At 35.0% G+C, this 26,868-nt stretch overlaps 1 protein-coding gene and 1 long non-coding RNA gene across 3 annotated transcripts in view; one reads left to right on the top strand and one right to left on the bottom strand.

Annotated features, from left to right (window-relative positions):
* The window catches only part of LOC116168539 (homeobox protein prophet of Pit-1), a 62,316-nt gene that overhangs the window by 23,501 nt on the left and 11,947 nt on the right, over positions 1–26,868 (bottom strand). Inside the window, exons 1-2 of one of the 2 annotated variants that reach the window (XM_031484439.1) lie at positions 24,056–24,992; positions 7,782–8,053 (exon numbers count right to left, since the gene is read on the bottom strand). In XM_031484439.1, coding sequence (XP_031340299.1) covers positions 7,782–8,053; positions 24,056–24,317 — 534 coding nt within the window. In that variant the 5' untranslated portion in view covers positions 24,318–24,992. Of the gene's footprint in view, positions 1–7,781; positions 8,054–24,055; positions 24,993–26,868 lie in introns of those variants that run through there. The other variant, XM_031484440.1, reaches the window with a different exon arrangement.
* LOC116168540 lies at positions 12,846–23,091 on the top strand. Its single transcript, XR_004144779.1, has 3 exons — positions 12,846–13,240; positions 21,830–22,766; positions 22,826–23,091. It is a non-coding gene; the product is annotated as an uncharacterized LOC116168540 (long non-coding RNA).

Genomic DNA, 26,868 nt, shown 5'->3' with positions numbered 1-26,868 from the left:
ATAAATATAATCCAGCCTCGACCCGCTAATCAAGTTAGGTCTATTTATTTTCTGTAGGAATTTTAAACGAACATTTTATTTATTTTGAATGCGCTGCATAATGAAGTTATTTAAATGCTAAAGCGAAAAAGTGTGTACATTAAAAAGTCAGTAGGTAGTTAATGAGTTTAAAAAGTTTCGAAACACCTAAAATCAATCTCATGTATACGATAATCTCTATCCTATATTTTTCATTAAAACAGGCTAAGTTAGCACGCATTTCGGCAAGCAAAAACGTTACTATGGACTACAATATATTAATACAGTAATCATAGTTTTCTTGACAAATTTATGAACATTTCTAATTTCGTAGATGAAGTTGACTCTATTAGGAACAAATTGTTTATACAAAAGAAAGTTCTTTTGTTTATTTTGTTGAAAGTGTTGAAACCAGTTCACGCTAGCACTGATGCAGTGTATTACACACAACGCAGATGTCATCCACTGTGTCACCCCGAGACGTATAATGAAAGGACAAACTAGGAATCAGACAGTATCAAAACCGCTACATGGCACTGGCATCTACATCAATCTAATTTTGTGACTTAGTCTCTTGTTCTCAAAACATTGTTGCTTGTATGATATAATCCTGTTGCTTTCGTGTGGTTATTATTACAATGCGCAACCAAATATTCGACCACAGTTCAATTTTAGAAATGATTTTCACAAGTGCAGAATGCTAGTGTGTAACTAGTACAAATGAACCACAACTTTCTTATCTTCATTATTTATACGAAGCATCGTGTGTAAGCAAAGGCCGGTGAGATACTGGTTTGCTTACACACTACCTTCATATTTATCAAAATATTGAAATGCAGTGTTATTAAACGTTTTTCTGTGTTGTGTTACATTGTATAACTGACTCAGTATTTCTTTATTGACTTTTATTAACGTAAAGTGTGTTAAACATATATTTTACAGTTTTACAGAAGTCTTCCGCGGGCGGTACGTAATTCCAACGTGATGTATTAGTTAGCCTACCGGATGTTTACAGTATTTTTTTACACAAAACGTAATATCGATTTGAGTGTGTATATATCGGATTGATTTCTTTGTGGGTATAGTGCTGTACAGAATACCTTTAATGTTAAGCTGTTATGTTGCACCATAGTACCTAATGCTAAAAATGAATAAAATACATAATGCAACTACGATTCACAGCGCATCATTTCTAATCAAGAAGCATTTAATATGCTGGCAGCGATGGTTCGTGTTCGATTCGCATAACGCAAATAGAAGATCTGGGCAGCGATGGTCGCATTTTGAAAATACTCAACATATATTGTCAGCATATTAAATGCTTCTTGGTTAAATCGGCATTTTAGAAAAGATTACAAATTCAAGAAACTGCACTTTCTGAATATAAACACAGCAGAATAATTTACAAATTACGGCTGTTATTTTATAATGCATCGTGTTTCATTTGTTTAATTTCTAATCTATCTATCTAAAAGTGTAGGGTGCTTTTCTTTCGCGCCATCGACAAATATCATGCAAGTAAGAGAGCGAGAGAGTAGATGAAACTTTTGAGGTTGAAAATAATTTAGTGTTGTTAGTGATCGTGCATTTATTTATTAGAATAATAATTTTTTTAATTTAATAATACGTTGGATTGGGGCTGTATGGAAGAACAAGGTCTCTCGGCACTGAATGCAGTCCCTTTCCCTGTTTTTATTTGTGTTAGTTGTAGTTTTGATTTTGTTTTATGGGGAATAAATTATATATTATTATTATTATTTTATTGTTTTTAAAAATACGTACAAAGTAAATTTAAGATACAATTTAAGCATTTTAATTAATTTATTAATTAATCTCATTTTCCCAATATTTAAGGTTAGGAACGAGATTTTGAAAAACGGTTTTCACTGGCCTCTTTGAATGTTATTTGGTTACTTTTTTATAAAGAAAAAGTCATATCATTCCATTTGATTTTTTTGTTTTTTTAGGATTTTGGGTCATAGTGTCAAAACTAGCCTGGCGGAGAAGGATTCCGCTAAATTAACTATATTTTGGTTGATTCTCATTGCCCAAGGAATGATCTTTTCAACCATATGAAATTTGTTAAAATCGGCCAAACGGTTAAGAAGTTAAAGCAGGTTATTGCAAAAACAATTGAACGTCCCACGCTATCTTTGTTTTTGAAATAACTTTTTGTTTTTACGAAAATGATAGATAAACTGGTTCTCTGTAAAAATGTGAAAAACATTTTTTTACTTTATTATGCGAAATTGAAAGAAAATCCAATTTTAAAATTTAAGATGACAGTTACGCCCTCTGGGGGTCATTTTTAGAACTTGAAAATATTTTCCAGCGATTCTTCATGACCGATTTACCCAATAATTTTTTTTACCCCTAAGTCATATGACGAACGGTTCTCGAGATATGGCCGAGGAACTGTCTTATTGGGTCACCCGGTACAACTAGGAATACAGCTAATCATATGTACGGTAATTGAGACAAGAGTAATCATAAGGTAAACGCTGCAACATAAACAACCAACATAACATGCTTAACTGTTTCTAGGCTGCGAAATGTTTCTCTAGGTCTTGGAAGAATCTGGTTGGGTCTTCTAGCTCGTCGCCTTTGCAAAAAAAGGGGCCCGGCTAACGTCAATTGTTTGTAATTGGAATTAAGTTTGCCCGAATATGCGAGCAGCTAGCGTAAATTATATTAGCTGAAAGATTAATTGATTAATTGAAGGAATTGTTGAGGAAGATTGTCTTTTCTACATGGCGCATTTATTGTTAAATGTTTGAGTGGATTGTAAATGAAAAATAGTTCATTGTCAAAATACGACTTCAAGTAAAAGATCGCTACGATACTACCAGTCCTAACACTATCATCTCTGTTTTGCTTGTATATGAGTAAGTTAGTGAAAGCATTGCGTATGTGGTGGATCAGGAAGGCGAAATAAGAATTTAGGAATATTTATCCTGAAATCGATAGCAAAATAAACTGTTTGTATTCCTAAAACGAGCGAGAAGGCAGTATAATGAGGACTCAAACAAAGATAAAGTAGCAAGAATGGAATTTAATCAGATGATGATCGAACAACGGGCAAACTTAGTTACCTTAAGCTTTATGTTATCAAATCCTGTTACCATTTCCTTTATCATATTACTAAAAGTTAGATTAGTTGTATTTTGTACTTTTAAACTGTGCGCTTCGAATTTTTAATCCTCTATTGGCCTGGCGTATTTCGTATCAGAGCAATTTTCTTAATTTAGATGCAATGACAATTTAGGTTATTCAATTATGAAATATTTATGAAGTCTCACTGAAAAGGCGGTTTTCATTTTGAAAGCAACGAGACGCAATAAAACGACAGAAAATTAAAATTCATGTGAAGCGTCGAGCTGTCGGTTTCCGTGCATATTAAAACGGCGAACTGTAATATTGCTACGTTCATTCTCTTCTGTGCAATTTATATTTACGGTGTATTACCGCATAATTTTATAATTTTGTATTTCATTGTATTTCTCTTATTCATACAAAACTAATTTGCTTATGTAACACTTTTTATTGGTGGAAATTCCTCAAAAGATGTCTTTTCTACTCAAAACACAAGTTTTCGATTAATTGCAAAGTTTATTTCCAATCGATACGAAAGAAGAATCGAAACAATATGTAAACATAGTTCTGAACGTAGCTGTAGGACCATTAGGGTACCTGAAACTGTATTTGTAAAAAATACCGAATGATAATTGAGTGGAAAAAGGAAAAAAAAATGCAGCACGTTAAGATGAGAAACGGATGTTCAAGCAGCTAAGTTTCGAAACGCGACAGCGTTGCCGATTCTAAAAACCGTCGGTACAGAGTAAATCTGTGAAATTTACCAGCTTTGATGAACACCCGGTGCTTCGACGAACTCAAACGGGAATTTCCTTACGAGAAGTTCTTCGCATCCGGACCTATGTATTTCTTTTCCACTTCTTCTTGGAAATAGAAGGTAAAAGTAACGACTTTAATTTGTAGCACCGTTTTAGCCACCGATAAGGAAATCAAGATACTGTAACTAATTTTCAGTCTGTAGCCGTTCCCGTAGATACTTAAATTATTTTTGCAGCACCCGAAAGCTCTCTCCGATTGGATTTTAGTTGCTCAATGTAATTTAAAACTAGGATAGAAACCGGCAAGGTTGAAAATTGCTATCGTTTCCGTGTGCCGTAATTTTGTTTTAGCTTTTTCGCCAGTGGCCGATCCGCATAACTCTGGAATAGACCGCTTGTCTCCAGCTGACTTGCCTTCGGCTTACGAGACTATTCTAACACCACCCGACTTGACCAGGAGCAGTATTTTTATCTTCTGGTGGCGCCTGAGACTACCATACCGTTCCATCGACTACTGAAGTTTGCACCGTTAGTAAAATGAATTGATGTATCGATAATTGCCAATTCTTTATGTATTTGTCTGATTAAACTTAATTAATTAATTCTGGAACTAATTGGACCGTTTAATTTAAAGCAACCGGTTTACACGGTCTACCGAAGTTCATCGTAATGTGTGACTTACGAAGGTAATCGGAGTCTTAAAGTTTCATGCTAAATGGTGGATTTCATTTCGAGTTTGATAAATAGGCCAGTAAATGACCGTTTGGGCGTGTAATTTTTCGCGCCTCGACACTGCTTGAAAATTTGGATTTAGTTTCTTCTTACCCTCTACTTCAAAGGTGAACTTGACCCCAGGGTTGCTTTTACTTGGGAGGTGAATGCCACCCCTTCTCGGAGGGGAAAAAAATACCGTCAAAATAAGTCCGGAAATTGATAAATTGAGTAATTCTAAGAAACTTTTGTTCTATAGAGTTTTTTCACTAAGTCAATAGCGAGGTCAATAGTATTCGAGTTATTTGCGAGTGAAAATGTTCATTTCTCAACAAAAAAAAACACGTTTTCAGACGATTTTTCCCAAATAACTCTAAAAGTAAGTATTGTATCGAAAAAAGTATTCTTAGCAAAAATATAGCTTATAAAAAAACAAACAAAATGGTCTGAAATGAAGTCTGTAGACCCAGTAGAAGCAAAGTTGTAGCTCATGAAAGGATAAGTTCTCATTCGTTAAATTCCAAATCAAGTACTTCAACGTGAAATAACCAAAAAATGAAGCACTTTTCGGGGAAAACTTTTGAATACTTTTTTAAAGTGTTTAAAAAAACCTTTCTTTTTGTTTTCAAGAAAAGTTCCTAGCATCAAAACTAAGTGCGTTACGCTCAAAATAAAGTTGGTCCTTTTTTTTTTGGTTAAAAAAATCGAGGAAATTACCCTCTAATTAGAGATCTAGGACGTATATTTCAAACAATAAGGGTTGTTTTTCGAATTGAAATCGAGATTGAAATAAAATAAATTCGTAAAATTACTGTATATATAGTAGGTATCAATGAAGAAAAAAATTACCTACTGCAACTATTCGAATTTCTTCGCAAGGGTTGGTTTTTATAAGGGTAGAAATTATGTGATAAAAAATAAAAATAGCAAAAAAATCTAAATTGAATGTTACTGTATAATTAAATAATCCCAAATTGCTTGGATTTACAATTGTATGATTAATAGGGGTAGTTTCCACCTCTAAAACATAAACAGCAACCAACGGCACAAGTCCAATTTTGAAGTGGAGGGTAAGAATAACCTACATCCAAATTTCCATGCAAATCAGTGGAGTCAAAGTATTCTATGACATTGTTTTAATTATAACTATTCTAGAGGGTAGATTTAGGGGTTAAACTGTGATAAAATGTTAAGTTATGTTGTTTAGTGTTAATTAATATTTATTCACTCCTTTATAAGATGATTTGAATCAATTACCCGCTTTAATTTACAATTATACGATTTTTTTCTAATAGGAGTAGTTTTTTCCCCAAAAAAGCTCAACTCAAAACTTCAACTTTGAAGTGGAGGGTAAATAGAACCTAAATCCAAATTTTCATGCGATCCGGTGGAGACGCGGAAAATTATACGGTATCGCCGTATTCCACGTTCATTTACTGGTCTAAAATCAAAAATGTTGGCGTTAGACGCATGATCGGATCATAGTTTTAAATTCAAGCTAATGGTGCGAATCAACCTAAATTAAATGAATGAAACATTTTTTATGGTACAGAAATATCGTGGGGGATTAAGGTTATGACTTACTCACCCTAAGAAGAACTTATATACACTGTTGTGTATACAACGTTATTTCGGTCTTACACCAAAAATTATTACAGAAGACCCTGTATATGACAATATTTCATTTTATTAAGTGAAAATCTGATAGATTATTTACGAAACAAGCACCGAGTGGTTTAGTGTAATTGAATTTGTGTCTCAGTGTTGTTTTTCCTTTTCCAAATTGTTTATTTAGATTTGTGTATTTAATTGTAAAACGTGAAATTGCGTGTTAAAATGTAGGAACATCTGTTGTTTATGGTAAGGAGTTTTTTCAGACTAAATTTAATTAACGCACGTGTTCTCATCGCCGTTAGAAGATGCAGGTGTTCTACCAAGAGTTATTTCGGCGTCACTGGAGACGCGGTCCTTCGAAGCTGACTTTATGAAGTCTAATTATTGTGATTGGCTGTGTTATTAATAATTGTGAAGAAGGAGATTATTATATAGTGGAAGTGGTGTTCCCTTAAATACTGGAGACAACGTAAACACGAGGCTGTTGCTAGCTGTTTCCGCGACGGTGAAAGAGAGTGTAAATTTGTTTATGCTAAATCTGAGTCGTTTTGCCCTAGTTGTTTTGTTGAAGACGTAGTTCGTCGGTTTTGAAATAAAGCGTGCAGAAGAAGTTAAGCAATCTTAAGAAAGTATTTAAGATATTATCAAGTGAGGTAGTAAAAATAGCTATTAAAATGGAAAAAAAACACGAAAGACATAAAGAAAATTATTACAAAAGTAAATAATACAAGGTCAAGTAATGATAACTACCGTCAAATCAAATGTTTTCGATCTTATCTACCGTTAAATTAAAAAGTGATAAGTAGGTATAGGGTATACGACGTATTGTGTTGACCAATAAACGCTTGCCGTTTAAAAATACGCAATACAAAATAGTTAAAGTGTACACATTGCAGTTTTATTCTGAAACGGCATCAACACAAAAGTCTTCAGAGGGTTTAAAATGTACACAATACAACAAGCGACAATACTTCCAAATATTTAAAGTGTGCACAGTGTAATGCAACATATCAGCACATACACAAGGCATCCGAGGAATTTTACAACGAACTACAAAGCAAAGTTAAGTGGTGAAAAGTGTACTCACAATACTTTCAAATGTTTAAAATGTGCACAGTGTGCTTTTGACTCACCTCTTAACTCACAAACCTTCAAGGATTTAAAATGTATACCTGCGTGTATTATCGATATATATACACTGTGTCCAAGATAAGGATGTCTCATGGGGATCTCGGAAACCGTAGAAGATACTATGATGGTAAAATTCGAGAACAGATGCACTAAACTGATTAAGTAGGAAGGAATTAGTATTACAATTGATGAAAGGATTGAGAAAAAAAAGCAAAAACGCCACTTTAAATTGCAATACTAAAACACTAAACTAACACAATCCTTTACAGAACCTGAAATTTGCCTATGTTGTTAATTCGCCGTGGTTTGTTAATCGCCCGCGATTCACTTCTTAAGACTCCCATAGAAGATCAGAGACTTTGATAGTAGAACAACGTTAAAACCGTATCAATTATTTTCCTTCTAAATGATTTTTTACTTGTAAAGCTGCGTATTATAGAAAATTAAAAATCTTACTTGTATTCGCGCCTCGTTTAATTTGGTACTTCTCGCTAATTCTTCTCGACAGTAAATATCGGGATAGTGGCTCTTCGCGAATGCTGCCTCCAATTCGGCTAATTGTTCTTGCGTAAACGTGGTCCTATGTCTTCGTCTGGCCGGCGTGGGGCACGATGCCGTCGTTGGTGTGTGACCTGCATGTTGTGGACCTCCCGGAGGAGTTACAGTACCTAAACTACCGCTACTACCCGAAGTGACCGGTTCCGGTTTTAACTTCTTAAACGCTCCATCTGTAAACAAAAGGGCACAGTATCAGTATTATGTATGTGCATTATTGAGTGCACGTTTCGTATAATTGTGACACGTGCGACACTTACTTGTAATTCATAGGGGGTTGAGTGCGCACTTTAAATATCTGGGGGATGAAAATTGTGGAAGAGGCAAAAATCGATGCATTTTTAAACGATTAAGTTACTGCTAAAGCACAAATTTTGAATTAGCATAAAGTAGGTAAACGTATCCGGGTTGAGTAACAACATTCAGTCGAGAGTAATAAGATTGTGTGATATTCTTTGTGGCGCGCGCCGGTGTCAGTAATTGTAATTAGGTTGGTACTAACTGCATTAATAAACAGTAATGAATTCAATAAGGTTTAGTTGCCGACGACGCCGTTTGCTATCGTTTGCCGCCGTTTGTCGCCACAGTCACCTGTGACCCAGGGCATTTACTTAATTTACAAACATTTGCGTTTGTTACATATTCTGATTTGGTAATTAGTCCAACTCTGTCCGTGACAAATTTATTTCACCGCGAATTTTCGATCCATGAGTTGAGTAATACCACATTTGCACTAAATGCACATAGGAATGTGGAGTACTTTAAAATTACCATCAAATAAATAGAACCTTTTATTTCTATTTGGGATTATCTTGAAAATGAAATTGATACTCTGCAACGTTTTTACCTCTTCGTGGTTAAATCCGATACGCATCTATCCTTACTTCATACCTATTTAGTAGGTATGTGAGTTGTACCTAAAGTAGCAGAAACTACTTTCGCTGTTTCAAATACGGAAACGTAGGGGGTTATTTTTTTAAAAATAATTTCCAGATCTAACTGCAAATTTACATGTCTATCTGTGGAATCAAACGGGTTGCAGATCTCTCTGGAAGTTAATAGATATCTGGGAATCTAATAATGTTTTTCAAGAAGTGTACACCTCTTTTTGGGAATTTATAAGTCTAAAGTCTATCAACAAATTTACCGACTTCAGTCATTCCGCCGTCAATTTTTAAACCCGCAATTGGTACATGTGGTTGAAATAAGTATAAAAACAAACTTAATATAGGAAATATACAAAAAAATGCTGAGAATTTCAAGCACATTTAGTTTTCCTCAAAGTAGAACGCAATATTCAAAAGCGAGATTGCTAATGGCACCTTTGCGAAGCTCCTAGACAAGACATAAGGATCTGCAAAGAGTACGTAAACTGGAACACCCTAGAAGGCGTTAAAATGACTTTTCTGAGACCACTATACCGCTTTCTAGAACCTCAAGAGGTTTTAGGGACACCTTAGGTTCGAGAGTCGCTTGTGTAGTTTCCACAGAAAAGTGCGTCTTAGCGCCCAAATTTGATATATAAAATAAGTCCCTTGAACGTTTTAAAAACGACCTAGAAGCTTCTTAAAGAAAAGGGTGTTAATTAATTAAATAGGTAGGGATTCATCTGGAGATATTTTTTATAGCATTCGGTTTGGGGCTACGGGAGCGTTAATCGTATTTCTTTTAATATAATTTTTTTGGGAGATTAACTGTGTCATTCGAATTTGTAATGTAAAAATTGTTCTAAACGCCCGCATTTGAAAAGAACATTAATGAAAGATAGGGTGTGTACATTTGATTAGTGGAAGTTTATCCTTTGGTATTAGTGGAAAGAGTCCAGAAACAACCTGTTAACAACAAATTGCCGTAGAAAGAAAATCCTGCTTGTCATCCGAACAAAATTTTGTCCGATTCCCCAGATAATCTACATAAGAGAAAGTTGCCGTCGCTAGACGAGCTTTAGCTGCAAGTTCCATTATTAATTTTCGAAATACTGTCGGTACGAGGAGCTCCCAGCTCTACTTTGTATAAACACCATCGCTTGCGAAAGGACATTTTTGAGATACAGGTATTTCTTTAAAATGATGGGTTGTTTACCTGTAAGGAAAATTGTTGTAAACTCTGTTTGAAAAATTTGAACTTGTGCATTCTTAAAGGTACCACTTATTGGTAAATTGAAGCCGTTTGTATTGCATGAATTTTATCATTTATAAACCCATTTGAACTTGATTTCATAGCTGAAAACTTGTAAAGGAAATGTAAATTGGATTTATTTCATGATTGGTTTTTTTTTCAATATATTCAAAGCCTTATGGGAATTTTGTGTTTCATTTTCGATTGCTAGAGAAAGCGTTTAGATACAATGTTTGCCAGATGCACTCTCCCGGCAAAAAAGCAGTTGGACGAAATTTATTTGTAATAGTGATTGTTTTCTCTGTTACACACTTTTAAATATTTCGTTTAATATCTAGATGTATGTACATAATATTATCTAAACAAAATATATAAGTTAAATATGTTTGATTGCGGACCACTGCTATCGCAGCCGGTTTTATTTAACGAGCTCCGATTGGTGCATCATTTTTAATGCGCAGACTGTATTTCATTTTCTTTTCGTTGAAACTAAAAATTGGCAACGTTTAGCAGTCTTCGTGTCAACTTTTGTAAAAAATTCAATGGTTTTATTTAACATTTTTAAGTATTATTTCTGCCGATTAATCGAAGTGGTCATTTATGTTAATTTATCTGTTACCTATTCAATTAATCAACTTAGCTATATTTTTCCAACTTTTCAATTTTTTACTTACTCCTCTTACTCCTCTGGTATATTTTTTGGTGGACCTTGTAACGGGAGCTCGGCTTGGAGAGGAGTCTACATTTTTTGCCAAAAGGTTCGCGTCAACAATTTCGTTGTGAAACGTGAGTAGTTTTTCGATGTTCCAGTTATAATAAATAACAAATGAGCTGTTAACTTATGAAGAAAGAGCAATCGTTTAATCGCGGAGGTAATACAGATTCGATTTTGAGCGAAGATACGAAAAATGACTGCTCTCCGCGAATTGCATTTATTAAGGTATACGGTCAATATTTCGAAGTGCATATCTAAAAAATTAAATTAAATTAAGTTTTCTATTTTTGATGTATATTTTAACGAAACTTATCTGGGAAAGATTTCTTTTATTTTTGAATTAAGTAATTGGTTTGTATATTTATTGTCGTATCAGACTTTCAGTTGGAAGACTTATTCCCATTTAAGGTTACCACTTAGCTGTCAGAGCCAACAAACAACGCTATTTTATCATTTTCATGGGTAACTTGTAGCGATTCTTTATGAATAGAAAACGGAATTAACCGGCTAGTCAGAGAAGACAGAGAGTTAGGTCTCCCAGTGAAACAATCCTGAGCGAATGCAAACCAAATCGATAATGCAATAAAACATCTTGAACAAGTAATAAAATGGACAAAAGGTCCACAAGCGGAATACTCGCTACAATAAATACATGCAACAATACAACAAGAGCATAAACATACACAAAAAACGTATGCTTAAATTTATGTTGGATGACCAACGCATATAAAGTCATTATCGACGAAGGAACATTTTGCATAAAGAATAGTAATACCGTCATTTTACATAAATAATGTTACCACATTTAGGCTTCTTCAAAGGGAGACTCCAACTTCGGCAACTCGAAGGAGGTAATATTGCGGTCCCGGGCGATGCATAATGATTCACCAACTGCCCAATTTGACGTGTCTTAATAGATCAAGCTAATAGATTGTCTAATACTCAAGTGATAACGATAACTGTTTCGGTTAAGATAAAACATCCGGGAATGGAACTAGAATGGGAAAATCAAACATATGCTGATACGATTAACCTTGCTGATTCCAGTAGCTGGGTTTCGAATAAATGCAATAGAGAATATATGATACAATAATCAACTACAACTTTGCCAGGAACATGTGATATAAAATGACCTAAAACGGCAATATGAATAATATCCTTACCTAGATTAAGGATAGCAAATTCCATTCACGTAAATACGTTTAGATAATTAATTTTGGCAATTTTAACTTGATGTCTCTGGAATTTCATGAGATTTCCACATCTTTCGTAAAGTAAGTACTTGTCATTGCAACGACAAAAGCAAAAGTGATATTTTCCATATTTTCCTCATATGATACCAACTCAATATTCAAATATCTATGTACCGCATTCAGCCAGACACTCCCTGCGGTTACATTCAACGCAGAAAATGCTAAATGGTTACAAAAGGTCCTGTGAAGATTTTATTTTTCCGACTTGTTTGAATAGTAAAGAGAGAGAAAACAACAAGTTTGTCAATGCGAGTGTGACAAACGTCGAGAGAAATTACTGTGGTCAAAAATCAACAAAAATGCCCGACTCTTTACGTTTTTCTAAAATAACTCGCCAACGGCAATGCTCGGGTAATATTATGTTGTATTCAAAATGGTAGAGTGTAAAATACATTTTATTTGACATTTGATTTGTTCTGGCATTTATAGTTTAGGAGAAACATCCATTTAAAGTTTTGTGTTTTTATCAAATAATGCCATCTGTAAGAAAATGAAAAACCTAGAGAAGATATGACGTTTATGAGGTGTTTAGAGCTAAACTGTTTGTATACATACGACCAGATAGCTCCCAACAAAATAGGTGTATTTCAGTATTTGTTTTTCCTTTTAAAAACTTGCGTAATTTTCGTTTTAATTTTATCGCTTTTGTAAATTTGTTCAATTTACATAAGGTGCTAGAAGGTGTTCTAAGTAGTACACAATTGGTGGAATGTTGCGTGAGTTATAAAAGGTTATCTTGTCGTTTGCGATAAAAACATTCGTTATGGCGTTACGTAAGGAGAAATTTAATTAGTTTCAAGATAAGGACATGTTATCGTTGATAAGAAAACAACAGTTGCGCAGTTTATTTCGAAACTGCTTATTCAAATTTGGTTCCGATTGGCTGTTTGTTTACGAAATCTAAAAGAACGGGATTATTTTATGGTGGAAGTGGTGAATCCTTTAAATACGGAAGACAATGTATAAACGGGGTTTTTTGTTTGGTGAACGTTGGAGTGAGTGATTTTGTTACGGGGTTATTTTGGGCAGTCGGTTCTATTTGTGTTGGAAACATAATTAATCGTGATTATAATAAAGTTGTGTAGAAGAAGTAAGGAATCGTATTGAGAGATTTAAGTTACGACATCACAACTATGTGAACGTGAACTATGTTGGTGTACGTGGTGGGCCAAAATGGAAAGGCTTTAAAGAAAGTTTTGTCCCTTAGCGGAAAAAGGAGTAGTTCCAGTGAGAGTAAACCATGCAGTTGTTGCTTAGTGAAGCCTTTCGACAAGGTTTGTGATTCATGAAAAATAAAAGCCACCAAATTTTATCATCTAATACAAGCCAGTTTTCTTGTCATTAAGTTCCTGAAGCCGTTAGCGTGTGTTTGTGTCAGTTCTAAGTGCGTCTGAATATCCCAAAATTCTGAACGATCAGATTATTTTTCAATTAGTAAAATCTGTAAGTAATTAAAATTTCTCCTCTGTCGGACGCTTGAGTGCGTGGTATGTGTAAAAACAGGCTCTAAGTTCCAAGTCAATAACCTAAATCATATTTCCTCTCCAACATGCTGATCATTATTTAGATCAATTGGCATATACAGGTTGATTCAAATTCGAGGGCAACGTTGCGTATTTTGATGCTTAACAAAATGCCGTTTTGAAACTAAAAAAATATCGACTACTTTCGGAGAAACAGAAATTTTGCAAAATCGTTTTTATTTTTGACCGAAGTTATTTAAAATGATATTTCAAAATAAATGACACATTATTATGGCCACTTTTTTCCTCTACAAGATGCTAGTTTTAAATCTCCGAAAGTAGTCGGAATTTTTTCAGTTTCTAAACGGCATTTTGTTAAGCATCAAAATACGCAACTTTGCCAAATTTAAACTACCTACCTATCTCTTAGTTTCCGAGATCCCCATGGTGGCCCTCGAATTTGAATTAACCTGTATAGTGCGTATAGATACACTAACTTTCGATCTTTCGTGCGCCTTTTGTACATAGCTCGAGAGGTCAATCAAAGGATGTCGCAGAGTTTTCAGGTTGTGGGCATTAGATGCGTACTATTGGGTCACGCCTGCATCGCTTAAACTGAAAGCTACCAATCACGTATACTTTTACCAGACGATGCCATATTCGTTATTTACACCAATTTCGTTGAGGAAACCGTCGAAACGCATTATTTCAATATCCAAGAAGCAACTTTCATGCATTTTTTGTATTTGTATTTCCAATACCTAGCCTAGTTTATTGATCTGACAAATTGCTCGTAAATCTATCGGTGTGGTAGGTACATAACAGAATTTCAAAATTATCAACTGAATCTTTCGTAAAAATGATAGCGAATATGCATATAAATGCAGTGTGAAATAATTGCTAATCTTACTGTCAAACCTCACATACCTACACAAAAGTTGGATTTATTAAAATCCGATATCATCTACCTAAATAAACACACATTCCCCTAAATTCAAACGAATACCGAATTTAAATGAAAATCTGGGCTTTAAGTTTACCTACAATAAAAGTGTGTTGAAAATCAATCAATGTAACGCAATGCTAATTAAAAATGAATATAAATTGTACTAAATAAGTTAATACCTGATATATTTATGGTTCGTCGTCACCTTTACAATAGTAACACTACAAACCCCATACACAATTCACGACAAAGTGGAATCTAAGGGGGCGACCTTTTGAGTACATCTGGGACTATAATGACTGCTCATGGTGTCCATAATGAAGTGTCAATTTACTATACTTAGTCCGCAGCATATGGATCTACAATAAAGGAGAAGAAGACAACCGCACATAGAGGGATTACAAACCCCGGTTAACACTCAATTTGACATATTGTACTTGCGCTAAGCACACATGTTCATATTGAAATTAGGATTTCGCTTTATACGCATTGTGAAGTAGGACGAGCGAAATCACTGTAATTTTATAAGTGTATAATAGGTTGCATTTTGTTTTTTTTTTCGTCACAAAATGTTACGGAAAACTACAAGAACAATTAGTCCCACAAAAAGGTGTTAATCGATTATAATTTATTTGAAACCAAAGGTGTAAAATCTAGCAAATGGATAAAAAATTACCGGTTCTAATAAGAGTAAATAGTGTATTATAAATTTCTTGTCCTGTTTTGCAGGAATAAGTTGGCGAATAAGGAACAAGATAGGATGTGTAGGTAATGAAACGACAGGATTTTAGCATTGGAATAGTAGGTATATTGAAAGAAAAGTGTTACAATGTGACTATAATACGATTATCTTGTGGCACGAGGGGCGTAGCGAAGCGGAGCCACGAGTGTCCACAAGATAGGAGTAGGTATTACAATAAAGCATTGTAACACGTGTTTTTCATACTATTTTTTCTATTTCGAGTGAAAATAAAAAATGTTGTTTGAAAATTTAATTCAAAATACGTATGGAGAAAATTAAAGTTCCTAGATTGGCAGCAATGAAAAGTTGGTAACAAATGTCAATTCAAATTGAAAATTTAAATCTGTAGTTTGGATTTTGTAGTTATTTTATTAAAATGAATTCAGATTCGGAGTTCTCTTCTACGTCCCCAGAATTGCGTGATATTGCAAACTCTGCAGTAGAAAAATTATTACCTACAAAATCAAGGCCGAAGTACGAGAAGGAATACAAAACTTCAATGATTGGTGTGAGGCAAATAGGGTAGTAAATATTACCGAAAACTGTTTATTGGCATATTTTAATAATATGAGTAACAACAAACAGTCCTCCACAATGTGGTCCAATTACGCAAACTATTGTTGTGGGTATGTTTTCGTTGTAGAGAAAAGACCCGGTGTCGCCTGAAGTGATGAGTGTACCGTACTCGACCGCAATTGGTAGATTCAGGAAAAGTCGCGGATACTGTCGATACGGTACTTACTTAACAGTGTGCTAGGGTTTTGTTAAGTTTTTATTCAATGGTTTTGTTAATTCTAATCTAAAATTTTCGCGCATGCCGCATGTTACGACGCTATTATTTGCGACACGAGCGAGTTTGCGAGCGAGTGGAGCAAGTGATTGTGGATAATAAGGGTTATTTGTGTTTTACATATGGCGTTATACGGTTGTCATTTCCAATGTTTCTGATAGTTGCATGGATTGTGAAATCTGTGAATTTTTTGTTAAGAAATGTGTAAGAAATAAAAACGCTGAAAGAATACCAAAATCAAGACAATACTACGTTATTCAGAGATAGGTACCCTGTGAAAATAACCATTTTTGTGAAACCACAAACAGAATCAATGTAACTACGTTTGTTTTTGAGGTATAGGGTGAAAACGAACAGTGTTCCTTTTTGGTATATCATCATAATTATCTTACTACTTGTGTAAGATTAAAAAAAAGATAAAACCCGCTTATTTTAGATATTTTTACGTAGAATCCAGTGACGTAGGTAAAAAAGACCCTAAGTGGGTATTTTGAAATGCAACATATTCGTATATTTTAACTTCAATCTTATTCATTATTTTTCCTGATTGTATTGATGTATCACAATTTATATATTTTCTTAATTTTACCCATGAAAATCAATAAAATCTTGTTTTTTTTACTGTTCTTAAATAGTAGGCCATGGATTAATGAAGATTTTGTTTTGTTTGTTGTATCCGAGGTTGCTTCCATAGTTACTGAGGCAGCTGATACCAATCAATAAAAATAAACTACCTTCGAAACATGTTTGCCAATTCCTTAAGTAAAAAACATTAAAAACTTAAAGAGTCCAATTTAAACTGTGTGCAATTCTTTTCGATCACCCGATATTATCTTCTTCAACCAAAGCCATTTTATTTACAAATACGATGATTTTTATAAGCAAGCGTCAAGTGACATTTCCTTGGCAATTATGGAATTATGAATAATGAACCCACCTAATTAGAAATGTATTCGGGTACACCGTCAATATGACTTCATTTTATTTCCCTTTATTTTCAAATTATACAATACTATTAAAAACTCCCCTAGGAGTTAATGAGAAATGTTAACTTTTTCGCTGAATCCAGTAAACGCAAGGATTGCTGTGTGCAATGGAATGCGGTCAACTACACCGCCCACAAAACACCTGCCCAGCTAGCTCAAGCAAATTAAAATTCGAACTTCTATAATCTCTCCTCGTACACTTCCAGCATCTGCTACAAAGAAAAATCTCAATATTAACCTAAATTAATGTTTTGGGAGACTCAGTATCATCGATCAACTTCCGAGAATTGCTAAGAATTAACTACACAAAAAAATCTGATATGAAAACTCTATTCGGATCACACAAGGGATTCGAATAAACACACAATTAATTGATTGACAATGACAAAATCATAAAAATATATTCCGAAACAACTGAAATGAAATATTAAAACAAAATTCATGAAAAAAGAAACGCTTACAAAGCTTGTTTTTACAAGTTACCCCGCACTTAGGCGGTCGATAGTTAAAAAAAATTCGTTAAGTAGCTTGTGAGCAAGTTTGTTTTTTCGGTTTGAATAGCCCTTATGGACATTTCATGCCTTAACGAGAATACAAACATGAAATATTTTTTAATTTCTGACCGAATGGCACCAATAGTAAGTCTATAAGTGTTATAGTTCCGGATCTTTTGTGACTCAGACAGACAGACAGTGCACTTTTATTTTTTTTAAGTGAAAGTGCACTAAAAATATTAGAAATTTTAAATTACTGAATTACTTACTATTTTTACGCTTAGACTTGATAACTCCAGTTTCGCAGGAACGCGCCAAATGTTCTTACTCACGCCGAAATAATGCGCAATAGTTCGAATCCCCTACGACCTTGTTATCAGCACCAGATGTGCATTTTCTTTGAAATTAATTAACTTTCACCTTATACTAAAAGGTCTTATTATAAACCTCTTATAAAATACGCAATTGGAGCACAAGTGTATTACATTAAGCATATTACACAATTACAAACAATTCTAAAGGGAACAACAAATACGTAAATTCAAATTCAAACAAAAGCACCTCTGTGGCTATAGCAGATAATCCCCCGATTTACACTTAATAAATTGAAATATTCTTATATACAGGATGTCCCGTCATTATTTGTGGTGTTTACACCGAAATAACGTTTTCGTGACGTTGATATTTTCAAAATGTATGATGTTTTCATTATGCTTTTTTGATATGTTGTCTTAATAAATAATTCAATGTATTATGGTCATTCTTCAAACGATGTGGGCGCTTCTAAAATGACCCCAACGCGTTGTGGTCATAAGTTAACGGATATAACACGCAAAAATAAATATATATATATAAATAATAAATTAAATAATTTCGGTCTTTGGTCATTTAGCTTCGGCCATAATGCGTTGTGTGCGTTATTTTCGCTCAATGAGCGTTTTCGATATTTGTGCGTAACATATACATTAAAAGAAAACTCTCAAAGAAGGTTCTGTTATGTGGGGAAGGGAAAGTTCAAGTGATATGATTTATCCGGGGATTTATTTACATTTCGTACATACCTATTATCTGTTCACCCAACAGATGTAGTTAAGCTCCTCCCAAAAAAATCCCGGCAAATTTAAATGAACATTTTTAATTGGCCGAATTTTCAAAGCCTGTATCACGCACAACTATTTGCTGGCAATTGTAATTGCCGTATCTGAATTGACATCCTTAACGTCAAACCTGTCATTTATATTTTGTATTTACCTTGCCGCAATTTCTCATTTATACGAACAAAATAGCGTTTTTGAAGAGCTATCAAAAAGTAGTGAGCTGATTATAGAGTAACTTAAAACTTCTGTGGGACTTGATGAATACAGCGGGAGCGAGAGCGGGAGCTTATTTTTCTCCGCCTAAAAAATTACCTGCCAACATTCTAATCAAGAGTAATATCCCAAGTGCATAAAAATAGCCGATTACACTTTGACGTTTTCGTCAAATGTTTTGCTTAGAAGTACGTCGAGTCAATTTGACACGTAAAGAAATCCCGAGTGCGTAGTCCTTAGCAAAACAATTTGCCAAAAAACGGCAAAATTTAATCAGGCTATATTTTAACACGCGGGATATTCGGCATGATTATTTCTTGAATAAATATTCTCAGCGGTTTCAATATTTCCGAAAGAATTTGCACCAAAACTGGATATCGGGCAAGAGATAAGTGCATTCGAAATTAGCACATTAGGTAGACTTGTTCGGACTGACAGTTTCGTATCTTAGCAACAGCTAGTTTGGATTTGTCTAAGCATCTTTGATATTTGAAACTAATACAATCAGAAGCGGTAAAATTTTGACACATTTTTAACCGCGGTAAAATTTTGAGTTTTGACGTTTGTAAATTAATCGTTGAAATATGGACAGTACCTAACCATAGCAATTCTAATGCTTTTACTACATGAAGGAAATAATGAAGAACATTTGTTTTGGTTCAGTATTTGTGACATTTGTAAATGTCTATAATGACTTCTGTCATCGCTGACAGATTGACATTAATCAAAAGTTTTATAGACAAATTGAAATTTTATATTAAAATACGATTCGGGTACAATTTAATACAAAACTCGTCAGTAATAGTATATTATTATACGAGCATGTTATGATGCTTATTATTCACGAGGTTGACGTTTGCGACGCGAGCGAGCTTGCGAGCGAGTGGAGCAAGTAAACCGAGTGAATAAGAGCCATAACATGCGAGTGTAATACTATACTTTATCTACGACTATTACTTCAATTAGATTAATATTTTATTAGCATTTACATTACAATAAATACTCGCAAAAATAACTAAAATGAAAACAAAGTAAGCAGGATTTAATTCTATAAAGGAAAGATTTCTTATTTAACGTCGAATTATGGCGGAGTAAGTTCTGTGGTAGATCTTGAAAAATTAACTGTCATAGTACCGTAATTAACAAATGTTATAGAATTTGGTTGCAAGTTGGTTTGAGCATGGGTCTCAAAATGTGCATTTGCATTTAATACGTTAGTACTACAAGATGTCTTGATGATGATGCTGCAGGTTGTGGAGCGATATTGGAAGTAGAAATCACAGAGCTTGAAATTTTTGTAGCGGTATCCAACTTATTTGTCAAGGAAGTATCAACGTATCCTTCGGCTACGGCTGTCGATTTCCAGCCACCGTGTCGTTTCAAAGCCATGATGTCTCCACCAGCATCAATTAGGATTGTTGCGGATGTTCTTCGGAAATAGTGACCGGTGTATAAATCCGTGTTTGTAATTCTCAAAAAGGTAGCAATATCTTTGGGCATTTTCGCAAATTTGTTAATTCCAATTTTTTGGCTTGTGTATTTTCCCTTTTGGAAATTTAAAAAAAAGAAGGGGGATTGTACGGTAGGTGGGCGCAATTTCGCATATTTCTTGTATATATCAAAGAATTGACCCGTAACTGTAAACGTTCGGACAATTTTAGTTTTAGTTTTAGGTATTGTGATAATAACTCCCCCTTCAAAATCTTTAATATCCTCGACTTTCATGTCACTTAACTCACAGGTTCGACATGCACCCATTAAACCCATTATCAATGCAACCTAAAAATACGAAAGATTAAACTAAGAACCGTACTAAGAAACGTCAGAAACCTTTGTTGCAAGATATACTTCGTCAGGTGCATTATTAAAAAATGCATTTATCTCCTCGGGGCTGAAGATTTTAGATTTCTTCTTAAGATGTCCATCTGATTTACGTTTAAGGAAAGTACGTAGTTTGGGATATTTATCAATTTCCACTCCATCATCAAGATTTAATGTAGTTCGTAACATCGAATAGAATGTCCACAGTGAAGAGGAAGAATACTTTTTAGATAACTCTTAGAAGTATACAAGAAGAACATTTTCAGATAAAGAGGATACCTTTTTTTGACGTCTCCATTCCATAAACTTTCCATATACGTGTTCGTACTTCGTTCGAGACTTTTCAGGCAATAAATTTGAACACACTTCTGCCTGGTGCATAACCTCAGGAGGTGTACCCACGGCCACGAGTTCATTATTTTCGTTCTCACTATCGAGGTCCATTCCTAACTTATGAATAAGCTAACGGAAAAATACTAGCGAGAATGATTGTCACGATAATTAACATTTTCATGTTTTGTTTTCAAGGAGCGCGCTATTTTGGAACCATTGAGTTATGAATATTATTCAATGGATTGCAACCAATCATAGCCCAAGTTTGATTCCATAACTGCATAGCAATTAATTATGGCTAGCATTATTTATAGAAATAGAGGCATATTATAAGCGCATAATTTAATGGTCGTAGATAAAATGACATTACTTGCCTCGCACTTCAATATGTCCTTGCCAGTAATATGTCATTTTCCTGACTTTTATGTAAATAACTTTTATTCACAATAGTGGTGTGAAATTACACGTTTTTTTCGGTATCGACTTCTTCCCTTTACTGATATTTTGAGTATTATGACATTCAATATCTCTTTTTATTGACATATCACACCATACGATAAAGCACGCCACAACTTGTGACTTAAGCAAATATTCGCTGGTATGGAATATTCTTGGAGAACGGGATGTGAATCATGGAAGTTGAGGACGGTGAATCGTTTACGTTGGTAGTACCGTTGATGGTCTGTGGTAGTACCGTTCGGAATGTATCAAATAGGTATTAAATTTATGTAAATTTACAAAAATTACGGTTATTTAAATAAACATAAGTTACGTAAATTTCATAAAAGGCATAAATTACCTACATAAAAAAACCGACCTAAGTTACCGTAAGTTACGCGTAATATAACCGTTTTTTATGTGACTTACAAATCCTGATGTACCTTACCTTAGGCCCTCGGCGTAGGTAATGAACCACTTCCCAGCTCGATATGTAATCTACTATTACATGTAATGTACATTGTATACTTGTCCTTACAGATACGGGAAAAAGTCCCGCGGCAATAGTATTCTGAAGGAAAAGGAGATCATTACCTAACTGGAGACGTTGATTCTTGCGAGAAATTAGACAATACCGGGAAGGGAAGAAGGTAGGAAGTTGTATTCCCTATAGGCGAAACTTGTATGTCGGCATACTGTAAGCAAGCAATGGCAAAGCAAGCAAGGTATGGAAGGAAAAAGCCACATTTAAAATAAAAGACCCTCCTCTGTTATTTGAACAATCCGTAAGAAATGTGACTGTTAAAATTAGCATAATGCAATCCGAGGAGAACAAAATGTGGTAAATTGATATTTCGGAGTCCAACTTTTCTTCACTGTAATAATTTGCAGTCTCTTGTACCTTCACATGTAATTTTTACAAGAACCTAGTAAATAATTTGAAACTCCTGTTGTGTGTTGAAATGTCAATATTCAAAACGTGACGCTTGGTAACTTAGTCATGTCAATGTGACATGCGATTTTTAAATTTCCCGGTTTTTATAATTTTGTGGCTGTGAAACGGGCCTCTTATTACATTAGCCAAAATTTATTTGGAGTGGCTTAACTGCATCTGTTGGGTGAACAGATAATTACCTAGTTGTATTAGCTGCCTAGTTTAGTGTATAAGTGAGGGCTGATCTACTCCCTATCTGTTGTTATTAAATTCTTAGTCGACATTCTGTTATCTAGTACTACCTAATACGGACTACCCAAAATGGGCGAAATAGAAATCATACAACCACAATAAGAAAAACATGTGCGATTTATAAAGGCTTTACGTAGGTATAGAGTTAAACGTGAAAAAGGAGAATGCATAACGTGGCAGTGTAGAGGCAAAAAACTCCATTGTGATTAAAACGAAAGCTAACCAAATTTGTGCAGACCAAACATAGTCTCTGCAGAAGCTAAAATATGGGTCTCCAAACCAAAGAAGCGTGTAAGTAGATAAGATGACGGCTTGACAGTGATCTGCCTGCATCAAAAATTTGTCAACAGGAGATGTCAAATAATTGAGGATCTACGTTGTAATGGACACTCAACCGAATTTACTGTACCGCACGTGGGTTAAGACGACATCAGAAGAAATTTCAAATTCAAGCTTCAATGAGGCGGTATAAAATTTCTAATTCGGGAAAAAAACTGTGTGGAATAGGAAGAATGTTCGTTCTGCAATAAGGGAAACATTTTATCTGCGACGGAACATGTACACATTTTTTTCAATCATACAGAATTCATGTGGACCTTAACAGCACCGATAGGAAAACACGCACGCTAGGTATCAATTGTATATGCTCTTTTGCAAAATAAAAAACCTACACAAACCCGTGTGTCCGGTATGTTTAACTAAAACTATACGTTAAAAAGTTAAAATTAACTGGGATATTCATATACAGGTAGGTACTTGAAAAATGTCAAGTAATCAACATAAAAAATGAAGAAGGAGGCGGAATATACATGGAATATAGGTATATTCAAAAATTACGATAACTTCTTAATTTAATTTCTTAATTTTGTATATAGGTACGTACTGCGAACACAATTGTAATAAATTATGTTTTTCCAAAGCTTTCCTATCAAAGCCACTTCTTTTGTGGGTCGCAAATCGCAATTGTCTTCCTTTCATTAACAGTGACATCAATAAAATGAAAATTAAAACTTAATTACTTGGGCGCAAGTGTCCATCATTCAAAACGCGTCTGCTATTATCCATGGGAATATTTATTACGAAAACAAAGAGCCTTCTAAATTAAGATTTTAAACTGAAATTCATTTCCTATTTAATCATGCTAAATAACGGAAAAACTCACCCTTATGCCCATTTCTCATTGCAAGTTTGCGATACTGTTCTTTTTAAATTTGTAAAAAATACTATACCTACTTATCTAAAGATACATTGCTATTGAACTTCGTTTGTTAAAATTATACAACGATTGATAGTATACAAGGTGGGTATAACTTTTCATCCTGCGTAGGTGGAAATCAAGTGCTAAATGATTAAATTTAACATGTAAGGTTGGTAAAGGCCACTGGAGGTAACCTATGTCAATATGGTTTCTGGTTTTCCCCTTGTAAGTGGTTCTGTTTCTTATACCACTTGTCTTTATAAAGCACAACATGAAAAAATGCCCTCCTGATGATGTGCTATAATCATTTTCTGGGCAAGTAATGAATCTTATTCAATGGTAACCCGTTACCCATAATTTTATAAAGGAAATGTAAACTAACCTGAATGATCCGTAATAGATCTTGTTGCGGACGGCGGCGTATGTGCCGGTGTGTGAGCATGATGGTCGTGCGAATGCGGTAAAGCACCATATAAAGCTGTAAAGTCCTCGGCGGACGATCCACTAGTATTGCACTTTCTTGGAGTTCCTTTATCACCGTTCGTACTACCGCTCATTAGATGTCCGTGATGGTCGTCTAATAAGCCCGAAACGCCTAGTAAATTGCCGACACCGACGAGGTTCGGTCTTAAATCGTCCATCATAGATTTTTGCGGGCAGGTATTAAAGTTTAATTGCCGGCTGAATATCGCCGGAAAAATGTTAAATTGTTGATGGGAAAGTTCGTCGGATGCGTGGGCTGACGAAGCGCCCAACGCCCCTACACCCTTGAAATCCAACGTGAGGCTGTTTAAAACAATTGTTAATTAAAAAACCATTTCCGATTAACGATGTAGGTACACAGAGCGTAGTTCTACGCGAACAATTTGTCTGTTAATTGACAACGTTAATTCTATTCATTAATTGGCAGTTGTTTTTAAGTTTATATATCCCGCGCGATGTTGTTAGATAAACGCACCGCACGTTACTCGAATACGCGCGACAAAAAATTTAATAAAATGTTCACCATTGGGTTCGAATTAACTGAATTGATGTTCAGTGAAAACTTCATATTAAATTAGAAAAAGTTTTGAATTCGTGAAAGCACAGCACAATTCAAGAAGCAACAGCAGCACCTGTTCTTTATTAAAACTCAATCACAAACAATTGGCTGAAGCTTGATATAGTTAATATCTGTGACTGATTCAATTAAATTTTGGAGCACAGTTAACTCTGATCCCAATATGACTAGCTTATGCCTAAGCCAAACGGCAAGTGACTATAACAACATTAAATCGTGATAGTGTTGTTCTGTTATCTTCTGGTTTGAACCAGACCTTTTACAGACATCCCAAACTGCATACGCGCTACTTCGATTAGAGAGAGTGCATTTGGGAAATTCCCGCACCTACGTTACTACTAACTTCGTACCGCGCTAAATGAGGGGTAGTTTTAGTACTCCAATGAGAATTCGCGCGTGCTATTTGCCGAAGTGGGATTGGCCGGCTTTGGAAAACAACCCCTTAGCAACTCCAATGAAAGCGAATTACTGTCAAAATGGTGGATTTACCCTCGAGCCGTAAGTTCGATTTTTATATTTTGACACAGAATCTTGTTCGTTTTTCATACCGAACTGTTGTGTTGTTTCACTGTAGGATGTTTACTGAAACGGAGCTAACCTGAAGTAGTCGCTTTTTTCTTGTTTAACAATAAATTTTCGATTTAAATAAACTGCTAGTCGATGCAATTGTATACGTACTCACTAAATAATCTTTAACCAACAACGTTTACGTTTGCTTATGTTATTGTGTTATACACTTGATATCAAATTGTTAAGTGGTAATTTTATCTCTCTTTAAAAATTTCGTTTTTGTCACTTCAATACAAGGTTAGAATAGTACACTTCTATCGCTTAGTATTAACTAATGTTATAATAGGCAAATCCTTATTTTATTTTGCGAGTAGGTATATGTAAGCTTTTTTCCCTATAATGACGTTTTATACATACATCAATCATCATTGCCGCCGCGTCGTAATGTTTTACATATACTGCTTAGCCTTGAATCACACCCTTTTTATAATGACAAAAAAACAGTAGGTAAATTTGTTGAGTAAAAATTGAATTCAGAATATTAAAACATTGAATATAAAAAGTAATACTTTTGATAAACCACACGAAAGAATTTGTAATAATAATTACAATAATATCTATTCGAATTCCAACATGTGTCTGTTTAACTAATGTTTTTATTGTATCTACGGGTTCGAGGTTTTCGATTGTCTTCTCCTTTCGCAAATTGGTCATAGGAACTACTTACTTTGTTGACTGTGGTTACTTGCTAGTTTCCGCCACCAAACGACAATGCTGTAGGTAAGTAGCACTGTAGCAGTCGTATCATTGTCTTGTACAACCACTACACTGCAACAGTTCGAAACGAAGGTGCGCGAAAAACATGTACAATGTTGTTAGATGCGGGGCAACGAATTGAGGCGACTTTTTTAAGAAAATCAAGAGAAAGAACCGAGAGAAAACATCTCCATCCAGCCACTACATCGAAGGCGAAGACGATCCTTCACGGCACTCCGGAGAAAATCTGGAGGATTGCGAGATTTCCCGAAGAACAGTTGCATTTGTTACCGGGTAGAATAACGTGGCAGTTTAAATAACATATATTACACTATATACACAGTCAAAAGACAAGAACAACGTATGTACAGAGTAAGTAGATAGAATAGTCGATGGCGCGTATCAAACTACTTAGAGTAGCGGTACGGAAATGGTGAGTTGCCCTAGGCCTCAATCTGCCTACTCCCAGGGTTGATGCAAGACGCTCGATCGATGGATGGATCTTAGTGCTGTCGGTTGGTGCTTATATAGGTAGCCGCCGCTAATCCCTAGTATAGTAGGCTCTGCCTACCGAGTAAGGGTAACAGTTCCACCCCGTTTCGAAGGATTCGGCGGGTGGTGGTTGGACGTGGCTGGCTGCGCCGTGTTAGCTTCCTGTGCTGGCTGGATTCGTTGCGGTATGTTGTAGTGGCGGGATGTTCTTTTGTGGCGTGGTGGTGTGGGCGAGATGGCGGGTCTTGGTGGCGGGTCAGGTGCGGCCTCTCTACGAGTGGGTGCTGGTCGTAGGTCATGGATATGAACCTTCACCTGTTCTCTGTCTCGCTGGATGAAATATGAGTTTGTGCCTGCGTTGGCGATTACTCTATATG

The sequence above is a fragment of the Photinus pyralis genome, unplaced genomic scaffold (genome assembly GCF_008802855.1).
Source record: "Photinus pyralis isolate 1611_PpyrPB1 unplaced genomic scaffold, Ppyr1.3 Ppyr1.4_LG4, whole genome shotgun sequence".
NCBI lineage: Eukaryota > Metazoa > Arthropoda > Insecta > Coleoptera > Lampyridae > Photinus > Photinus pyralis.
This window is presented reverse-complemented; position numbering and strand designations above follow the sequence as displayed.